Genomic DNA, 16,128 nt, shown 5'->3' on the forward strand with positions numbered 1-16,128 from the left:
GGAAGGGCAGGAAGCACTCCAGTTGTAGGTACAGTATAAGCAAAACGCCAGAGGGAGAACATGGAGGTAGGGGCGTGTTCAGGAAACATGGTGTAGTCCAATTGTATTATATGCTTTCTACCAAGGAGAGTGGTGGCAGATAATGCTGGGAAGTTGGGTTGGGTTCTTGGCTGGGGGAATGGGAAGTAACAGGGCTGGGATGAATTCAACATCCTTTTCCACCCTCCAGTCCCCTTCCCAAAACACAAACTACGGAACCAGAACTCAAATTTGCATCATAAACTTTATTCCCGATGCGGGACAGATTCCTTCCATCCCCCAAATGAATCACATGCTGCCCCGGAAATAACTTGGAAACTCTCCCAGCATCTCCAGGGAAGGACAGAGTGGCAGATGCTGGGGACTGGGAAGGCTTTGTAGTTTCCCAGCCTACCTATCCTCCCCTTCTCAACAAAGGATAGCTGTTCCCCACTATTACTCCTCTTATCCCTTTAAAAAAAAAAAATCACTATGTAAAAGAAAAAAAAAAAAAAAAACACCTCAAGTGCTGGGGGAGAGGGGTCCTGGGCTGGGACTTGAGGTTATGGGTCAACAATGGAAGAAGAGGACAGAGGAGGAGCCGTCACTGTTTCTGTTGCAGGGCTTCCTTCCTTGCTGCATCCTGTAGCAACTGCGTGTCCACCTCATCTGCCGGCAACTGCACATAGCGGACCACTGAGCCCCGGATGAAGCAGTTCTTCACTGATAACTAGACAAAGATAGACAAATATGAAAACACCCTTTAAAATGTCCTCTAGCCACTGGGGCCAAATGCTTTAGAGGTGTTTCCTCTTCCCCACGCTTCCCAACTCACCATGTGAGGATATTTCTCAGGATCTGTGACACTGATGTCAGTTAGTTTTATGTTGAGATACTACGAGAGGAAAATGAACACCATCACAACCCGAGAGACACAATGCAAATACCTAACCCTTAAGGTCTCTCCTCTCCTCTAAGAACCGATTCCGGGCCCTTGCTAATAGCTCACCTGATCCACAGAATGGAGGGTTCCACAGATGCTGTCAAGGGCAGAGGAAGGGAAGAGCCAAATTAGTTTACACCGAAATCAACATAGAGGTGACTTCAGAGCTATGATGAGAACATGGCTGGGTGAAGTCAAGGACTTGAGAAGCCAGAGAAGGTGGAATCAAAAGCGGCATTCCTAGGCCTGGAGTAGGAAAGACAGAGCTGACGAGTGGTTTGTTACTTTAGACCCCACCTCTCTCCCTAAACCAATCCGTTCTTTTTTTTTTTTTTTTTTTGAGACAGAGTCTCTCTCTGTTGCCCAGGCTAGAGAGAGTGCCGTGGCGTCAGCCTAGCTCACAGCAACCTAACTCCTGAGCTCAAGGGATCCTCCTGTCTCAGCCTCCCGAGTAGCTGGGACTACAGGCATGCACCACCATGCCCGGCTAATTTTTTCTATATATATTTTTAGCTGTCCATATAATTTCTTTCTATTTTTAGTAGAGATGGGGTCTCGCTCTTGGTCAGGCTGGTCTCGAACTCCTGAGCTCAAACGATCCGCCCACCTCGGCCTCCCAGAGTGCTAGGATTACAGGCGTGAGCCACCGCGCCCGGTGGTTCTTGATAGCTACCATTAAACAACTGTTGCGGGCTACACCTGTACTCTATATAGTATTTGTAATCTTACCATCCAGGGGTTCAGAGACATTGTTCTAAATTTTTTTTTTTTTTAAGGAGACCGAGACTCATTATGTTACCCAGGCTGGCCTTGAACTTCTGGCCTCACTCAATCAATCCTCCCACCTTGGCCTCTTAAAGTGCTAGGATTACAGACATTGGCCACTGCACCCAGGCCCATCAACTATCTTCAAACCTTTGTTGCTTGGGAATCAGAGTCCCATACGTAAATAAAGGTAGCTAGCACTGCTCTTGATGATGCAGGCACAACTGATGTCCTTTCTTCCCCAATTCTCAAAACCCCTGAAATGTTGAAGACTGCTTCCAAAACGCCACTGCTCCAAGCCATGCTACCTCTCTCCCAACTTAATTCTGTCAATGGCTTCAATACTACATCTTACAACCTCAAATCCCATGAGTTGTACTTCTTTACCTTCCATGTCCGTGAATCCCCATCTTCTGCTGACTTGTTTTGAACATTTCTGTAATTCCCTTTTTAGTCTGACCTCTGCAAACCAAGGTCTTTTGTTTGTTTGTTTTGAAACAGAATCTCACTCTGTGGCCTGGGCTAGAGTGCTGTGACGTTGGCCTAGCTCATAGCAACCTCAAACTCCTGGGCTCAAGTAATCCTCCTGCCTCAGCCTCCCAAGTAGCTGAGACTACAGTCGTTCGCCACCATGCCCGGCTAATTTTTTGATTCTATTTTCAGTTGGCTGGCTAATTTTTTCTATTTTTAGTAGAGACGGGGGTCTCACTCTTGCTCACGCTGGTCTTGAACTCCGGACCTCAAGCGATCCTCCCCCCTCGGCCTCCCGGAGTGCTAGGATTACAGGTGTGAGCCACCACACCCAGCCAAAGCAAGGTCTTATTACTTTGCACCTCAATCCAGGTCAGGCCAGGCAGGGAGGCTCACACCTGTAATCCTAGCACTCTGGGAGGCTGACATGGGAGGATCGCTTAAGCTAAGGGGGTCGAGACCAGCATGTGCAAGAGCGAGATGCTGTCTCTACTAAAAACAGAAAAAATTAGCCAGGCATTATGGCGCACACCTGTAGTCCCAGCTACTCAGGGGGCTGAGGCAGGAGGATCACTTCAGCCTAGGAGTTTGAGGTTCCTGTGAGCTAGGCTGATGCCATGTTACTCTAGTCTGGACAACAGAGCATGTCTGTCTCAGAAAAAGACAAAAAAAGAAAAAAATCCAGGCCAGCCTTTCATCTGGCCACTTTGATCATAACTGTCCTGCATGTCATCACCAGATTCTAAGAATCATTTATGTGTACTCAAATGTTTCATGAGCCCACAACAAAAAACCACAATATAGTGTATGTATGTGGTGTGCTAAAGGTTGCCAATAGTTTTTCCCTAAGAATAATTGCTTTTCAATTGCCCTTCCTGGTTTTTTTGGTATTTAAAAAAAAGAAAAAGGGCAGGTGTGATGGCTCATTCCTGTAATCCCAGCACTTGTGGAGGCTAGGCAGGAGGAATGATTGAGGCCAGGAGTTTGAGACAAGCCTGGGCAAGCCCGTCTCTACAAAAAATTTAAAAATTAGCCAGGTGTGGTGGCTTACATCTGTAGTCCTAGGTACTCGGGAGGCTGAGGCAGGAGGATCACTTGAGCCCTGGAGTTCCAGGCTGCAGTGAGCTATGATTGTACCAGTGCACTTCAGCCCGAGTGACAGAACAAGCAAGACCTGTCTCAAAAAAAAAAAAACAAAAAAAAAACACAAAGTTTTTAAATAAAATGATTGTAATAAATGGCAGTTTTAAAAATGTTCTTACCTTGCCAAAAACGAAGTTAGCAGTTCTCTGTTGGAACCCAATTTTTGTAAAATTCTAAAAAAGTCTTTGAAATCCAGTATCTGAGACCTACTGCCTCAGTGGTGTTCTCACCATAGACCTAGATGCTGAAATACTTTTGACAGCACACCACCATCTGCAGCAGTGAAGTAACATTTAGGAATTGCATAAACGGGTATCATTTCATTCATTCCCTTAAGGAGGAGATATGTGACACGGAAGTGGTCTGACAACAAGCATGAGAGAAGGAGCTTTTCTCTCAATACATAAGTTACGTTAGGGGTTGGGGCTATAACACAACAGGTATGCTTGCCATATGAAAGGTCTAGGCAGGACAAATGAGGAAAATCAAAGACAAGTCATCTTACCAAATTGCCTAAGGCTTGTTTTGATTTCCACACTTGTCTTGTTTTAGGGCTCCAACCTATATGCCATCAATAAATACCTCTTGCACTGCCAGTGCCATAAACGGAAACCTCTGCTCTAAAAGGCAAAGGCCATCAAAGTCCCTCTCATCATTCCCTGCCATGTCAATGTGTCCTCCACCAAGAAATTATCTTACTTAGAAATGTGGAAGACATTTTGGGGAAGAGAATACTTTGATCTAATCTTTTTAAAGGACAATCAGGTAGTACGTATATTTTAAATGCACATTTTAAAGGATTTTTTCTAAAGAAACAAACAGATGTGTATAAAGATATGTGCATGAGGATGTATAGGGCAGCATCTTTTGTTTTCTCATTTTGTTTTTTTCTGAGACAGAGGCTCACTCTGTTGCCCGCACTAGAGCACCGTGGTGTCATCACAGCTCACAGCAACCTCAAACTCCCCGGCTCAAGCAATCCTCCTGCCTCAGCCTCCTGAGTAGCTGGGGCTACAGGCATGCGCCACCACACCAGCTAATTTTTTCTATTTTTAGTAGAGACAGGGTCTTGGGGTCTCACTCTTGCTCAGGTTGGTCTGGAACTCCTGACCTCTAGTGATTCTCCTGCCTCAGCTTCCCAGAGTGCTAGGATTATAGGCCTGAGCCACTGCACCTCAGCCAGGGGCAGCATCTTTTGTAAAAAACAAAGAACTGGAAAAAGCCTAAGTGACCAACAGCAAGGATTTGGTTAAATTACTTCCAGCTATCCAATAAAAGTGCCATTCAGACGTTAAGAATGTTAAAGATCAGGCTGGGGACGCTGGCTTATGCCTGTAATCCTAGCACTTTAGGAGGCCAAGGTGGGAGGATTGCTTGAAGCCAGGAGTTCAAGACCAGCCTGAGCAATGTATTGATACCCCATCTGTATGAAAAAAACATTTTTTGTTATATTTTTTCTTTTTTTATTCTTTTACTTTATTCTTTTTTTATTTTTTTGAGCACCATCTGGAGAGGAGAATTTAAAATTTAGCCAGTCATGGTGGTGTGCGCCTTTAATCCCAGCTACTGAGGCTGAAGCAGGACTGCTTGAGCCTAGGAGTTCCAGGTCACAGTGAGCTCTGCTTGTGCCATGCACTCCAGCCTGGGTTACAGAGTAAGACCCTGTCTCAAAAAAAAAAAAAAAAAAAAGAATGTTAAGATCAACTGCTTTATTGACATGGAAAATATCCACAAGACACAATATACTGTTAAGTTCTGAGCTGAGATGGCATTTAAAGAAAAAAGAACAACATACTGTTAAGTGAAAGGTTTCACAAATGCACAGAGAATATGATCTTTGGCTGGGCACAGTGGCTCACACCTGTAATCCTAGCATTCAGGGAGAGCAAGGCAGGAGGATTGCTTGAGCTCAGGAATTCAAGACCAGCCTAAGCAAGAGAGACCCCATTTCTACTAAAAATAGAAAAAAAAAATTAGCTGGGCAACTAATAATAGAAAAAATTAGCTGGGTGTGGTGGCATGTGCCTGTAATCCCAACTACTCAGGAGGCTGAGACAGGAGGATTGCTTGAGCCCAGGAGTTTGAGGTTGCTGTGAGCCAGGCTGACAACACAGCACTCTAGCCCCTGCAACAGAGCAAGACTCTTCTCACAAAGAAAAAAAAAAAAAGAGAGAGAGAACATGATCTTGTTTTTTAATTAAAAAAAAAGGAGCCAGACAGAATTGGATTTCAGTTCTGGCTGTGTCATTTACTAGTTTTGTAGACTTGAACAAGTTTCTTAGCCTATCTAAGCCTTAGTTTCCTTATGTGTAAAACAGCAGCAATACTATATATCACTTTGGGGTGTTGTGAGAATTACATTAGTAAGTGTATTCAGAATAGTGCTGAGTCAATAGGTCTTCAAATGTTAGCTATTTTCCTTTCTTTAAGCACCTACCATATACCTGGCCTATGCTAGGCATTAGGTACACAGTGGAGAGCTTAGATATGGTCCTGGCCCTGTACAAAGAAGAGACCATAAACAGAAAATATCATTCTATGAAATCACAATTTGAGAAGCACCCACTAGGAAGAAAATTGACTCTATGATAGAGGGGTCTACTTGGCTAGAAGGATCAGAAGTCTCTCCAAGGATACAGCATTTAACCCAAGTCCTGAAAGATGTTCAGGAGCCAATGATAGTAGGGGTAGGGGATGTAAAAGCAGTACATACAGAAGGGACTGCATTAGTCTTCTGTTTATCCTTTACATTTTAACACAAGGGAGATTATGCCACATATACTATTCTGCAAATGCCTTCCACAGCAGTACATCTAATTACTATGTGATAGCTATATAATATAGAAGTATCACAATTTAATCCACTACCTTTCGATGGGTTGATAATAGATGGATATTTAAGGTGTTTTCAATTTTTGGCTGTTACAAATAAAGCTACAAACATCTTTCAGTATATATTTTTGTGTAACTGATTCTCAAATTTCTAGAAGCTACATTAGAGTATATAATTTAATCAGAAAAAAACTATGGTTTTCGAAAAAATTTATTGATGCCTCTTCTGACCTCTCTCTAGTACTCACTCTTTAAACTATATATTGCTTGTATTGTTTCCAATACATGATACAACTCCCCAGCTAATGTGTAAACTTAAGGCACAAGTCATTCGTGTCTTCTGTATCTCCCATCTTGCCCAGCCCTCAAATACTTGTCAAATTAAAGAGGTTCCAGGACTCTGGGCACACTTACCCGCTACAAACTTGTTGGAATAGGTACCTACCTCAGGTCATTCTTGAGTTCCACGACCACATCCTTGCCCACAAGGGACTTGAAAAAGGAATAGAAGAGCTGTTGGGCGAGAGGGGGAAAGACATCATATAGGAAGGAACATGGTAGGGAGGAATGTCCCCCTGCCAGTATTATCAAACACTGGGTATTGGGATTACCATTGCATCTCTGGCAGTTCTCAAAACTTCACAGCAAAGAATACTAGGTTGACAGGTGTGAAAGGCTGGTGCCCAAATAACTCCACATACTTCACTGAACCCCTCTCTTAAAGCCCGAGACTCTGCCCTGCACCCCTCGGCGGCCCCGGCCTGCTCTTTCAATCGACCTCTCCTGGGGTCCCTCAGCACTCTTTTCAATGAATTGCAGAAACGTCCCACCCGCACCCTCCCTAAGCCTGGTCTCCGGCAGGGAAATGCTCCTGGAGGTCTAGCTTTTCCATCGCCTGCTGTCTCCACCTATTCTCTCGGAGTTGTTGAGTTTTTTCCCTCATAACGGAAAAAAAACCCCATCTGCCTTCAGGTGTCTTCTCAAAGAACTTGAGGAGCAGGACTAAAGATGGAAAGAAAAACCCCGGGCCTAACTCCAGCCCAGAGGAACAAATCCCGGACTCCCACACGACTCCAACCGTCCGAACAGCCCGCGCTCTGCGAAGGCGCCCCCTTGTGACGTCACGGTACCCACCATGGCGCTGGCGCCGCGGGCTACGGGCCGGACCGGGAAGGTGAGGGCTGGGTGCTGCGGGCCGCACACCGGGAAGGAACCGGGGCGGGAACCCGCGCGTGGGGCGGGATGACAGCCGCGCAGGCGCAGCGGAAAGGGCCGCGGAAAGCTCCAAGTGCTGAAGACTAGAGCGCAGCAGCAAGACCGTAGCTCCACGAGAGCGGGCGGGGTAGAGCCGCCGGGACCCGGAAGCCGAGAAAAAGGCGGGGCTTCCTGCCTTCTGACTTCCTCCGAGGGCGGTCGGCTCCCACTGCGCAGGTGCGGCCCTAGGAGCGGGCCTTGGGGTCAGGGGAGGTTCGCGCTCCTTCGGAAAGATTTTTGTTCTTTTACAAAACAGTGCCTTTTCACAGCGTGATTTGCTGACACCCTACACACTTCCTATTGAGAACTGTTGGGGAGTTTGTGCAAAATTATGATTTGCACACTTTTCTATATATGTTACACTTGGATAAGTGAAAACATTAAAAAATGTTGAGGAGTCACCAAGATCAGGGGGAGCTTGAGCACAAATCTTGATTTTATCAAAGATACTGAATAAATACAATTCTCCCAGGGACTCAACCTCAGTCTCCACGTTTCTTACACACTTTTGCCTAGGACTATTCTGTAAAGGACTGAGTAAAACTAAACAGACTGTGGCTCACGATACAAATAACCCATTATAATATTTCACTTCCAAATTTTGCTCCTTCAAACACACAGGGACACAAATGCACAGTTACATATAATTCTATACTCATGTCCTCCGAGGTTTTTATAAATATATGTTATTACGATACAATAAGTGAAAATTCTTTTACTGGAATAATTATAGATCCTCATTTTTCATCTTGCATAAAAGTACGCATTTGTCAGGAGTTTGTTGTACAAATATTTTCAGCATGCAATGGATGTAATAATGGACTCTGTGAGTGCAGATACTGACTCTCCTGGACCCCACCTATAAGGACATCAAGCAGGGTTTCTCTCCCCGCTCCCAAACCTAAACACCTAAACCAGCCTATAACTGATTATAAGCAGTAACTATAGTTAACAACTACTCCATCAGGGCAAAAGTGCCTGAAGATCAAAAATTACTTTCCTGTTTGAAACAATGAGCTTGTGAGAATTCAAACAGTTTCCCTTACCAGTTTAATCATTCACAATGAGCTCACAATCAGAGAATCATGCTCTTTCCATGAACTCTCATTTTCCATATTTTTCAAGGTACACTCACAGCCTAAAGATACCAGAAGTAATTTCCATTAGGAACAAATTTACTGAGTGACAAATAACCATCCACACAGGAAGAAGAAAGTTAGGGTGGCCAGAAATAAATAACAGACATTCACATTCATCAAATGGTTCCAAGAGGGGCGTTGTTATCCTAAGAGTCCACTCCAGAGTGAAAAACAGGACGCTGAGGAGTGTGAAAAGATGGTGTATGAGACTCCTCCATCAGAATCCCAAAAGGTAGTAACTTAGGTTCAGGTCCAGTCAATTCCAGAATCGTAATGATATTTGAAGATGAGGGGAAAATTCACTTAGAGGCACCCTAGAACACTCCAATTCCTGAAAAGATTAATCTACTTCTTCAATGGTGGGGCCTGTAGCAGGCCTTCCAGGCGTGTACCCTGTTCCACAGGTAGGCCCAGTGCATCCTCCTTGGTAGAGTTTTGTGATGATGGGGTTACACACCTGCTCCAATTCCTTCCTCTTATGATCAAACTCGTCTTTCTCAGCCAGTTGATTGGCCTCCAGCCACGAAAGGACCTCCTTGCATTTATCCAGTATTTTCTTTTTATCAGATTCACTAATCTTGCCCTTCAGACCTTCGTCACTCACAGCACTCTTCATGTTAAAAGCATAGGATTCTAAGGCATTTTTTGCAGCGATTTTCTCCCTCTGGACCTCATCTTCAGCTTTATATTTCTCTGCATCCAGAACCATGCGCTCAATCTCCTCCTTGGTCAGACGGCCCTTGTCATTGGTGATGGTTATCTTGTTGGCCTTGCCGGTGCTCTTGTCCATGGCTGTGACATTGAGAATACCATTGGCATCAATGTCAAAGGTCACCTCGATCTGAGGAACTCCCCTTGGTGCAGGAGGGATTCCAGTCAGGTCAAAGCGCCCGAGAAGGTTGTTATCCCGTGTCATGGCCCTCTCACCTTCATACACCTGGATCAATACCCCAGGCTGGTTATCTGAGTATGTGGTGAAGATCTGCGTCTGCTTGGTGGGGATGGTGGAGTTGCGCTTGATCAGGACAGTCATCACGCCCCCAGCTGTCTCTAACCCTAGGGACAAGGGAGCCACATCCAACAAAAGCAGGTCTTGTACCTTCTCAGACTTGTCACCCATCAAAATGGCTGCCTGTACCGCAGCCCCATAGGCTACTGCCTCATCAGGGTTGATGCTCTTGTTGAGCTCACGTCCATTAAAGTAGTCTTGAAGCAGCCTCTGCACCTTGGGGATGCGGGTGGATCCCCCTACTAAAACAATGTCATGGATTTTTGCTTTATCCATCTTGGCATCCCGAAGAGCTTTTTCCACAGGCTCCAGCGTGCCTCTAAACAGGTCTGCACACAACTCTTCAAACCGGGCTCTGGTGATGGATGTGTAGAAATCAACGCCTTCATAAAGTGAATCAATTTCCAGGTTGGCCTGGGTGCTGGACGACAGGGTCCTCTTGGCCCTCTCACAGGCGGTGCGCAGCCGCCGCACAGCTCGCTTGTTCTGGCTGATGTCCTTCTTGTGTTTCCGCTTGAACTCTTCCACGAAGTGGCTCACAAGCCTATTGTCAAAGTCCTCTCCACCCAGGTGGGTGTCGCCAGCCGTGGCCTTTACCTCAAAAATCCCATCATCTATGGTCAGGATGGACACATCAAATGTACCTCCACCGAGATCAAAGATCAGGACATGTCGCTCTCCCTGACCTCCTTTATCTAAACCGTAGGCAATGGCAGCAGCTGTGGGTTCATTGATGATTCTTAGCACATTGAGTCCCGCAATCACACCTGCATCCTTTGTAGCCTGCCGTTGAGAGTCATTGAAATAGGCTGGCACTGTGATCACAGCATTCGTGACAGGGTAGCCCAAAAAAGCCTCAGCAGTCTCCTTCATCTTAGTCAGTACCATCGAAGAGATTTCCTCAGGGTAGAAAGCTTTATTCTCCCCTTTGTAGGACACCAGCACCTTGGGTTTGCCTCCTTCATTGATCACTTGAAAAGGCCAAAGTTTCATATCTGATTGCACAACCGGATCATTAAATTTCCTGCCAATCAGACGTTTGGCATCAAAGACAGTGTTCTGGGGATTCATGGCTACCTGGTTCTTGGCGGCATCTCCAATGAGCCTTTCTGTGTCTGTAAAGGCCACGTAGCTGGGGGTGGTGCGGTTGCCCTGGTCATTGGCAATGATCTCCACCTTGCCGTGCTGGAACACCCCCACACACGAGTAGGTGGTGCCCAAGTCGATGCCTATGGCCATTCCCTTGGCAGTAGCCATGGTTTTCCGAGGCCTATGGAGAAAGAATGAGATACTATTTTGGCAGATTGCTTTTTATTTGTTATTTATTATTTTTTCAAAGGGAAGATACCTACCCATTATATTTATTTTATTTTATTGATTTATTTATTTTTGAGACAGTCTCGCTCTGTTGCCTGGGCTAGAGTGCTGTACGTCAGCCTAGCTCACAGCAACCTCAAACTCCTGGGCTCAAGCGATCCTCCTGCCTCAGCCTCCCGAGTAGCTGGGACTACAGGCATGTGCCACCATGCCCGGCTAATTTTTTTCTATATATATTTTTAGCTGTCCAAATCATTTCTTTCTATGTTTTAGTAGAGATGGGGTCTTTGTCTTGCTCAGTCTGGTCTCGAACTCCTGACCTCAAGCGATCCTCCTGCCTCGGCCTCCCAGAGTGCTCAGATTACAAGCATGAGCCACCGAGCCCGGCCCCATTACTTTTTATTTTGGTAAAATACACACAAAATGTACCATCTTAACCATTTTTAAGTGTACAGTTTGGGAGTGAGTTCAATCACAGTGGTGTCCAACCATTTTCCAGAACTCTATTCATCTTGCAAAACTGAAACTCGGCAGTCATTAAACAACTTCCCAATTCCCCCTCCCCCAACTCTCTGGAAACCACCATTCTTTTTTCTATCTCTATGAATTTGACTATACTCGGTACCTCATATAAGTGAAATTATATAGTATTTGTCCTTTTGTGACTTGGCTTATTTCACTTAGCATGATGTCCTCAAGACTCATCCATGTTGTAGCATGTGTCAGAACTTCCTCTCCTTCTAAGGCTGATTAATACTCATTATACGTATACACCACACTTTGCTTACCTCTTCATCTCTCCACAAACATGGGCATACAAATATATGGAGACGCTACTTTCACAGCAGAGTGATTTTTGACAGGGCAGACAAAAGTATTTTCATCCTAGCACTCTGGGAGGCCGAGGTGGGCGGATCGTTTGAGCTCAGAAGTTCGAGACCAGCCTGAGCAAGAGCTAGAACCCATCTCTACTAAAAATAGGAAGAAATTATATGGACAGCTAAAAATATATATAGAAAAAATTAGCCGGGCATGGTGGCGCATGCCTGTAGTCCCAGCTACTTGGGAGGCTGAGACAGGAGGATCGCTTGAGCTCAGGAGTTTGAGGTTGCTGTGAGCTAGGCTGACGCCACGGCACTCACTCTAGCCTGGGCAACAGAGTGAGACTCTATCTCAAAAAAAAAAAAAAAAAAAAAAAAAAAATTAAAAAAGTATTTTCAGCTACTCAAAGAAAGGAAAAGGGTGTATATTGTTTTCAATTTTTCACAGGACTTGATTAAACTGTCCTTTTCCTATGCCAGTGATATATTTTGTTGTGAGGCAGTATCTGCCTTTTGCAGAACTAAGATTATTTTACATTCTGGTCTCCTCAAGAAGCTGCCTTGCTGGGCTGCTTCACCCTCTGTTAGGGACTCATGGGGAATAAAGTCTGGCCACTATGAAAACAGCTACAAGGAACTCAATCAGCCCTCACAAGTTATCTCAGAGGAGGTGGGGCTCTCTAGACAGCAGTTTCTCTATCCTCCTCTCCTGAGTAAAACCCCTGTTTTCTGGAGCCAAATTGAGCAGATCAAGAAAGGCTTTAGGATCTGCCCCCTCCCCTCCCCAAATTCCTAGGATGTACCCCCAACCTTGAGCCTAATTTCAACACCTCTGAACAATCCCAACCACCTAGGCTTTCCTCAGGTGATCCCCCTTCCCTGATAGGCCAATGCCCCATACCTCAGACTTAAACAAACTAGGGAACTTTATAGCATTTTCTCAAACCAGGGTCTACTGGGCCTTGCAGATTCCCACCTCGTTCCAATCAGATCTCTACTGGCTCACCTAGTTTCCCGTCGCCTTCGCTCCAGTTTGGAAACGTTCAGATTATGAAGCCCCTACGAGTGGGGGCTCCCTCAACATCCAAACTCCACAGCCGGCGTCCCCCCACCCCCCTCCCCGCCCCGTCCTGCAACTTTGAGCCGGCGCTGGCCCGGTCCTCCTGATTCCAAACTGGGCCCTGAGGTCAGAGGGAGCGTAGCCATTGTAACGCACCAGGTGGGCGATGTCAAAACAAACGCCCTCACTCCACCCTCCCTGCGTCAACCCACACTCCCCCGCGCCCCTACCCACAACTGCGCAAGCACCGCACGGGCCTATGACGACTAGTCTAGCGCGGCCCCTGCCTGTCAATTGCGCACAGCGGGCGGGCGGCCAGCTTCGCCTCAGAGACCCAGTCAACCCGCACCTCGCCCCCGCCTCTCCCCTCCTCTCGGCGCCTGGTCCGCCCCGCCCCCCGCCCAGTGAATCCCAGAAGAATCTGGAGAGTTCCGAGGACGGGCGGCACCCTGGACGCTGATTGGTCCCAGGAAGCCCGGGGGCAGGACGGGAGGCGAAACCCCTGGAATATTCCCGACCGGGCAGCCCCGCCGACCTCGGTGATTGGCTGAAGACGGAAAAGGCGGGGCTGGCGGCTGACTTATAAAAGCCGCGCTGAGCACCCGGCGCGAGCAGCAGCCTGAGGAAAAGCCAAGAGCAGTGGGTGGGCTTCCCGGCGTCACTCCGCAGCTGCCCAGGCCTCCGGCGCGGCGCGTCCAGTTTCCAGTTTTGAGAAGAAACCGAGATCCTGTCGCGGATCGCTCACAGATCGCCCGAGCGTCAGAGCAGAGCCGAGAGAGCGAGGCACCAGCATGGCCAAAGCCACGGCGATCGGCATCGACCTGGGCACCACCTACTCGTGCGTGGGGGTGTTCCAGCACGGCAAGGTGGAGATCATCGCCAACGACCAGGGCAACCGCACCACCCCCAGCTACGTGGCCTTCACGGACACCGAGCGGCTCATCGGGGATGCGGCCAAGAACCAGGTGGCGCTGAACCCTCAGAACACAGTGTTTGACGCGAAGCGGCTGATCGGCCGCAAGTTCGGCGACCCGGTGGTGCAGTCGGACATGAAGCACTGGCCTTTCCAGGTGATCAACGACGGGGACAAGCCCAAGGTGCAGGTGAGCTACAAGGGGGAGACCAAGGCGTTCTACCCCGAGGAGATCTCGTCCATGGTGCTGACCAAGATGAAAGAGATCGCCGAGGCGTACCTGGGCTACCCGGTGACCAACGCGGTGATCACCGTGCCGGCCTACTTCAATGATTCGCAGCGCCAGGCCACCAAGGATGCGGGGGTGATCGCGGGGCTCAACGTGCTGCGGATCATCAACGAGCCCACGGCCGCCGCCATCGCCTACGGCCTGGACAGGACCGGCAAGGGGGAGCGCAACGTGCTCATCTTTGACCTAGGCGGGGGCACCTTCGACGTGTCCATCCTGACGATCGACGATGGCATCTTCGAGGTGAAGGCCACCGCCGGGGACACCCACCTGGGTGGGGAGGACTTCGACAACCGGCTGGTGAACCACTTTGTGGAAGAGTTCAAGAGGAAACACAAGAAGGACATCAGCCAGAACAAGCGAGCCGTGCGGCGACTGCGCACCGCCTGCGAGAGGGCCAAGAGGACCCTGTCGTCCAGCACCCAGGCCAGCCTGGAGATCGACTCCCTGTTTGAGGGCATCGACTTCTACACGTCCATCACCAGGGCGAGGTTCGAGGAGCTATGCTCAGACCTGTTCCGAAGCACCCTGGAGCCGGTGGAGAAGGCTCTGCGGGACGCCAAGCTGGACAAGGCCCAGATCCACGACCTGGTCCTGGTCGGGGGCTCCACGCGCATCCCCAAGGTGCAGAAGCTGCTGCAGGACTTCTTCAACGGGCGCGACCTCAACAAGAGCATCAATCCCGACGAGGCGGTGGCCTACGGGGCGGCGGTGCAGGCAGCTATCCTGATGGGGGACAAGTCGGAGAACGTGCAAGACCTGCTGCTGCTGGACGTGGCTCCCCTGTCGCTGGGGCTGGAGACGGCCGGGGGCGTGATGACTGCCCTGATCAAGCGCAACTCCACCATCCCCACCAAGCAGACGCAGATCTTCACCACGTACTCCGACAACCAACCCGGGGTTCTGATCCAGGTGTACGAGGGCGAGAGGGCCATGACCCGGGACAACAACCTGCTGGGCCGTTTCGAGCTGAGCGGCATCCCTCCGGCCCCTAGGGGCGTGCCCCAGATCGAGGTGACCTTTGACATCGACGCCAATGGCATCCTGAACGTCACGGCCACGGACAAGAGCACCGGCAAGGCCAACAAGATCACCATCACCAATGACAAGGGCCGCCTGAGCAAGGAGGAGATCGAGCGCATGGTGCAGGAGGCGGAGAAATACAAGGCGGAGGACGAGGTGCAGCGCGAGAGGGTGTCTGCCAAGAACGCCCTGGAGTCGTACGCCTTCAACATGAAGAGCGCCGTGGAGGACGAGGGGCTCAGGGGCAAGATCAGCGAGGCTGACAAGAAGAAGGTGCTGGACAAGTGTCAAGAGGTCATTTCCTGGCTGGATGCCAACACCCTGGCCGAGAAGGACGAGTTTGAGCACAAGAGGAAGGAGCTGGAGCAGGTGTGTAACCCCATCATCAGCAGACTGTACCAGGGTGCGGGTGGCCCCGGGGCTGGCGGCTTCGGGGCTCAGGCCCCCAAGGGGGGCTCTGGGTCTGGCCCCACCATTGAGGAGGTGGATTAGAGTTTTTGCCCAAGATTGCCGTGTTTTGGAAATGGTTGGCATTTGAGACTTTAAGTTCCTTTATATATCTATTCTTGGTTCTCATCTTTGCATATTGTTTGCAGTGCTGAACTGAGTTTCTTTTTGGTGAAATGCTATACTTTTTTGCCAGGCTCTAAATGCGGAGAAGATTTATACTGCCATCTTTTGTCCATTTTCTTTTTTGTAATACGTTTAACTCAGGCCAATTTTTTTATTCGTGCTTCAAAATAAACTTTAAAATTCAGTCATGTCTGTGTGCCTTTTATTTTGAGGTCTGTAGGGTGTGCATGGGTTTTTCTCATTTTCTAAAATTGAATGGTGTTTTTGGCTCAAGGCCAGAGATTGGAGAAGTATGGTTATATTATGTGATCCATTTATGTTAGACAAGTGTTATCCTTCAGTGAATTTAAGAAAAGAAAAGCCTGTTTATCATAAGTGGGTGGAACCTGTGGGTCCAGAAAAAGTTAAAGATACCTGGCTCTGGGATTAGTGTCTTTATTAAGAAAAAAAAAAACACCTGGCAGGGTGGCCTCAAGGTGGGTGAGGGGGTGGACCTGTGTAAGATTGGCTTTAAAAGAGGCTGGGGGTGGGGGATGTTCCTGCAGGGCAGAATGGAGA

The 16,128-nt window shown here is 48.2% G+C and overlaps 3 protein-coding genes across 3 annotated transcripts; 1 reads left to right on the forward strand and 2 right to left on the reverse strand.

Annotated features, from left to right (window-relative positions):
• Positions 1 to 249: 249 nt before the first annotated feature.
• On the reverse strand, positions 250 to 7,518 carry LSM2 (LSM2 homolog, U6 small nuclear RNA and mRNA degradation associated). The gene is made up of 5 exons (XM_069488200.1): positions 7,307 to 7,518; positions 6,618 to 6,685; positions 1,028 to 1,058; positions 854 to 913; positions 250 to 748 (listed from the first exon to the last, which is right to left on the reverse strand). The coding sequence occupies exons 1-5, from the start codon at positions 7,307 to 7,309 to the stop codon at positions 623 to 625; spliced, it is 288 nt and encodes a 95-aa protein (XP_069344301.1). The 5' UTR covers positions 7,310 to 7,518; the 3' UTR covers positions 250 to 622.
• A 944-nt stretch (positions 7,519 to 8,462) lies between these two features.
• Positions 8,463 to 12,795, reverse strand: LOC138395290 (heat shock 70 kDa protein 1-like). Its single transcript, XM_069487973.1, has 2 exons — positions 12,719 to 12,795; positions 8,463 to 10,844 (listed from the first exon to the last, which is right to left on the reverse strand). The coding sequence occupies exon 2, from the start codon at positions 10,829 to 10,831 to the stop codon at positions 8,906 to 8,908; it is 1,926 nt and encodes a 641-aa protein (XP_069344074.1). The 5' UTR covers positions 10,832 to 10,844; positions 12,719 to 12,795; the 3' UTR covers positions 8,463 to 8,905.
• A 596-nt stretch (positions 12,796 to 13,391) lies between these two features.
• On the forward strand, positions 13,392 to 15,742 carry LOC138395353 (heat shock 70 kDa protein 1B). The gene has a single exon (XM_069488110.1). It carries the CDS (start codon positions 13,564 to 13,566, stop codon positions 15,487 to 15,489), a length of 1,926 nt encoding a protein of 641 aa, XP_069344211.1. The 5' UTR covers positions 13,392 to 13,563; the 3' UTR covers positions 15,490 to 15,742.
• Positions 15,743 to 16,128: the final 386 nt, after the last annotated feature.

This window comes from Eulemur rufifrons, chromosome 15 (assembly GCF_041146395.1).
Source record: "Eulemur rufifrons isolate Redbay chromosome 15, OSU_ERuf_1, whole genome shotgun sequence".
Lineage (NCBI taxonomy): Eukaryota > Metazoa > Chordata > Mammalia > Primates > Lemuridae > Eulemur > Eulemur rufifrons.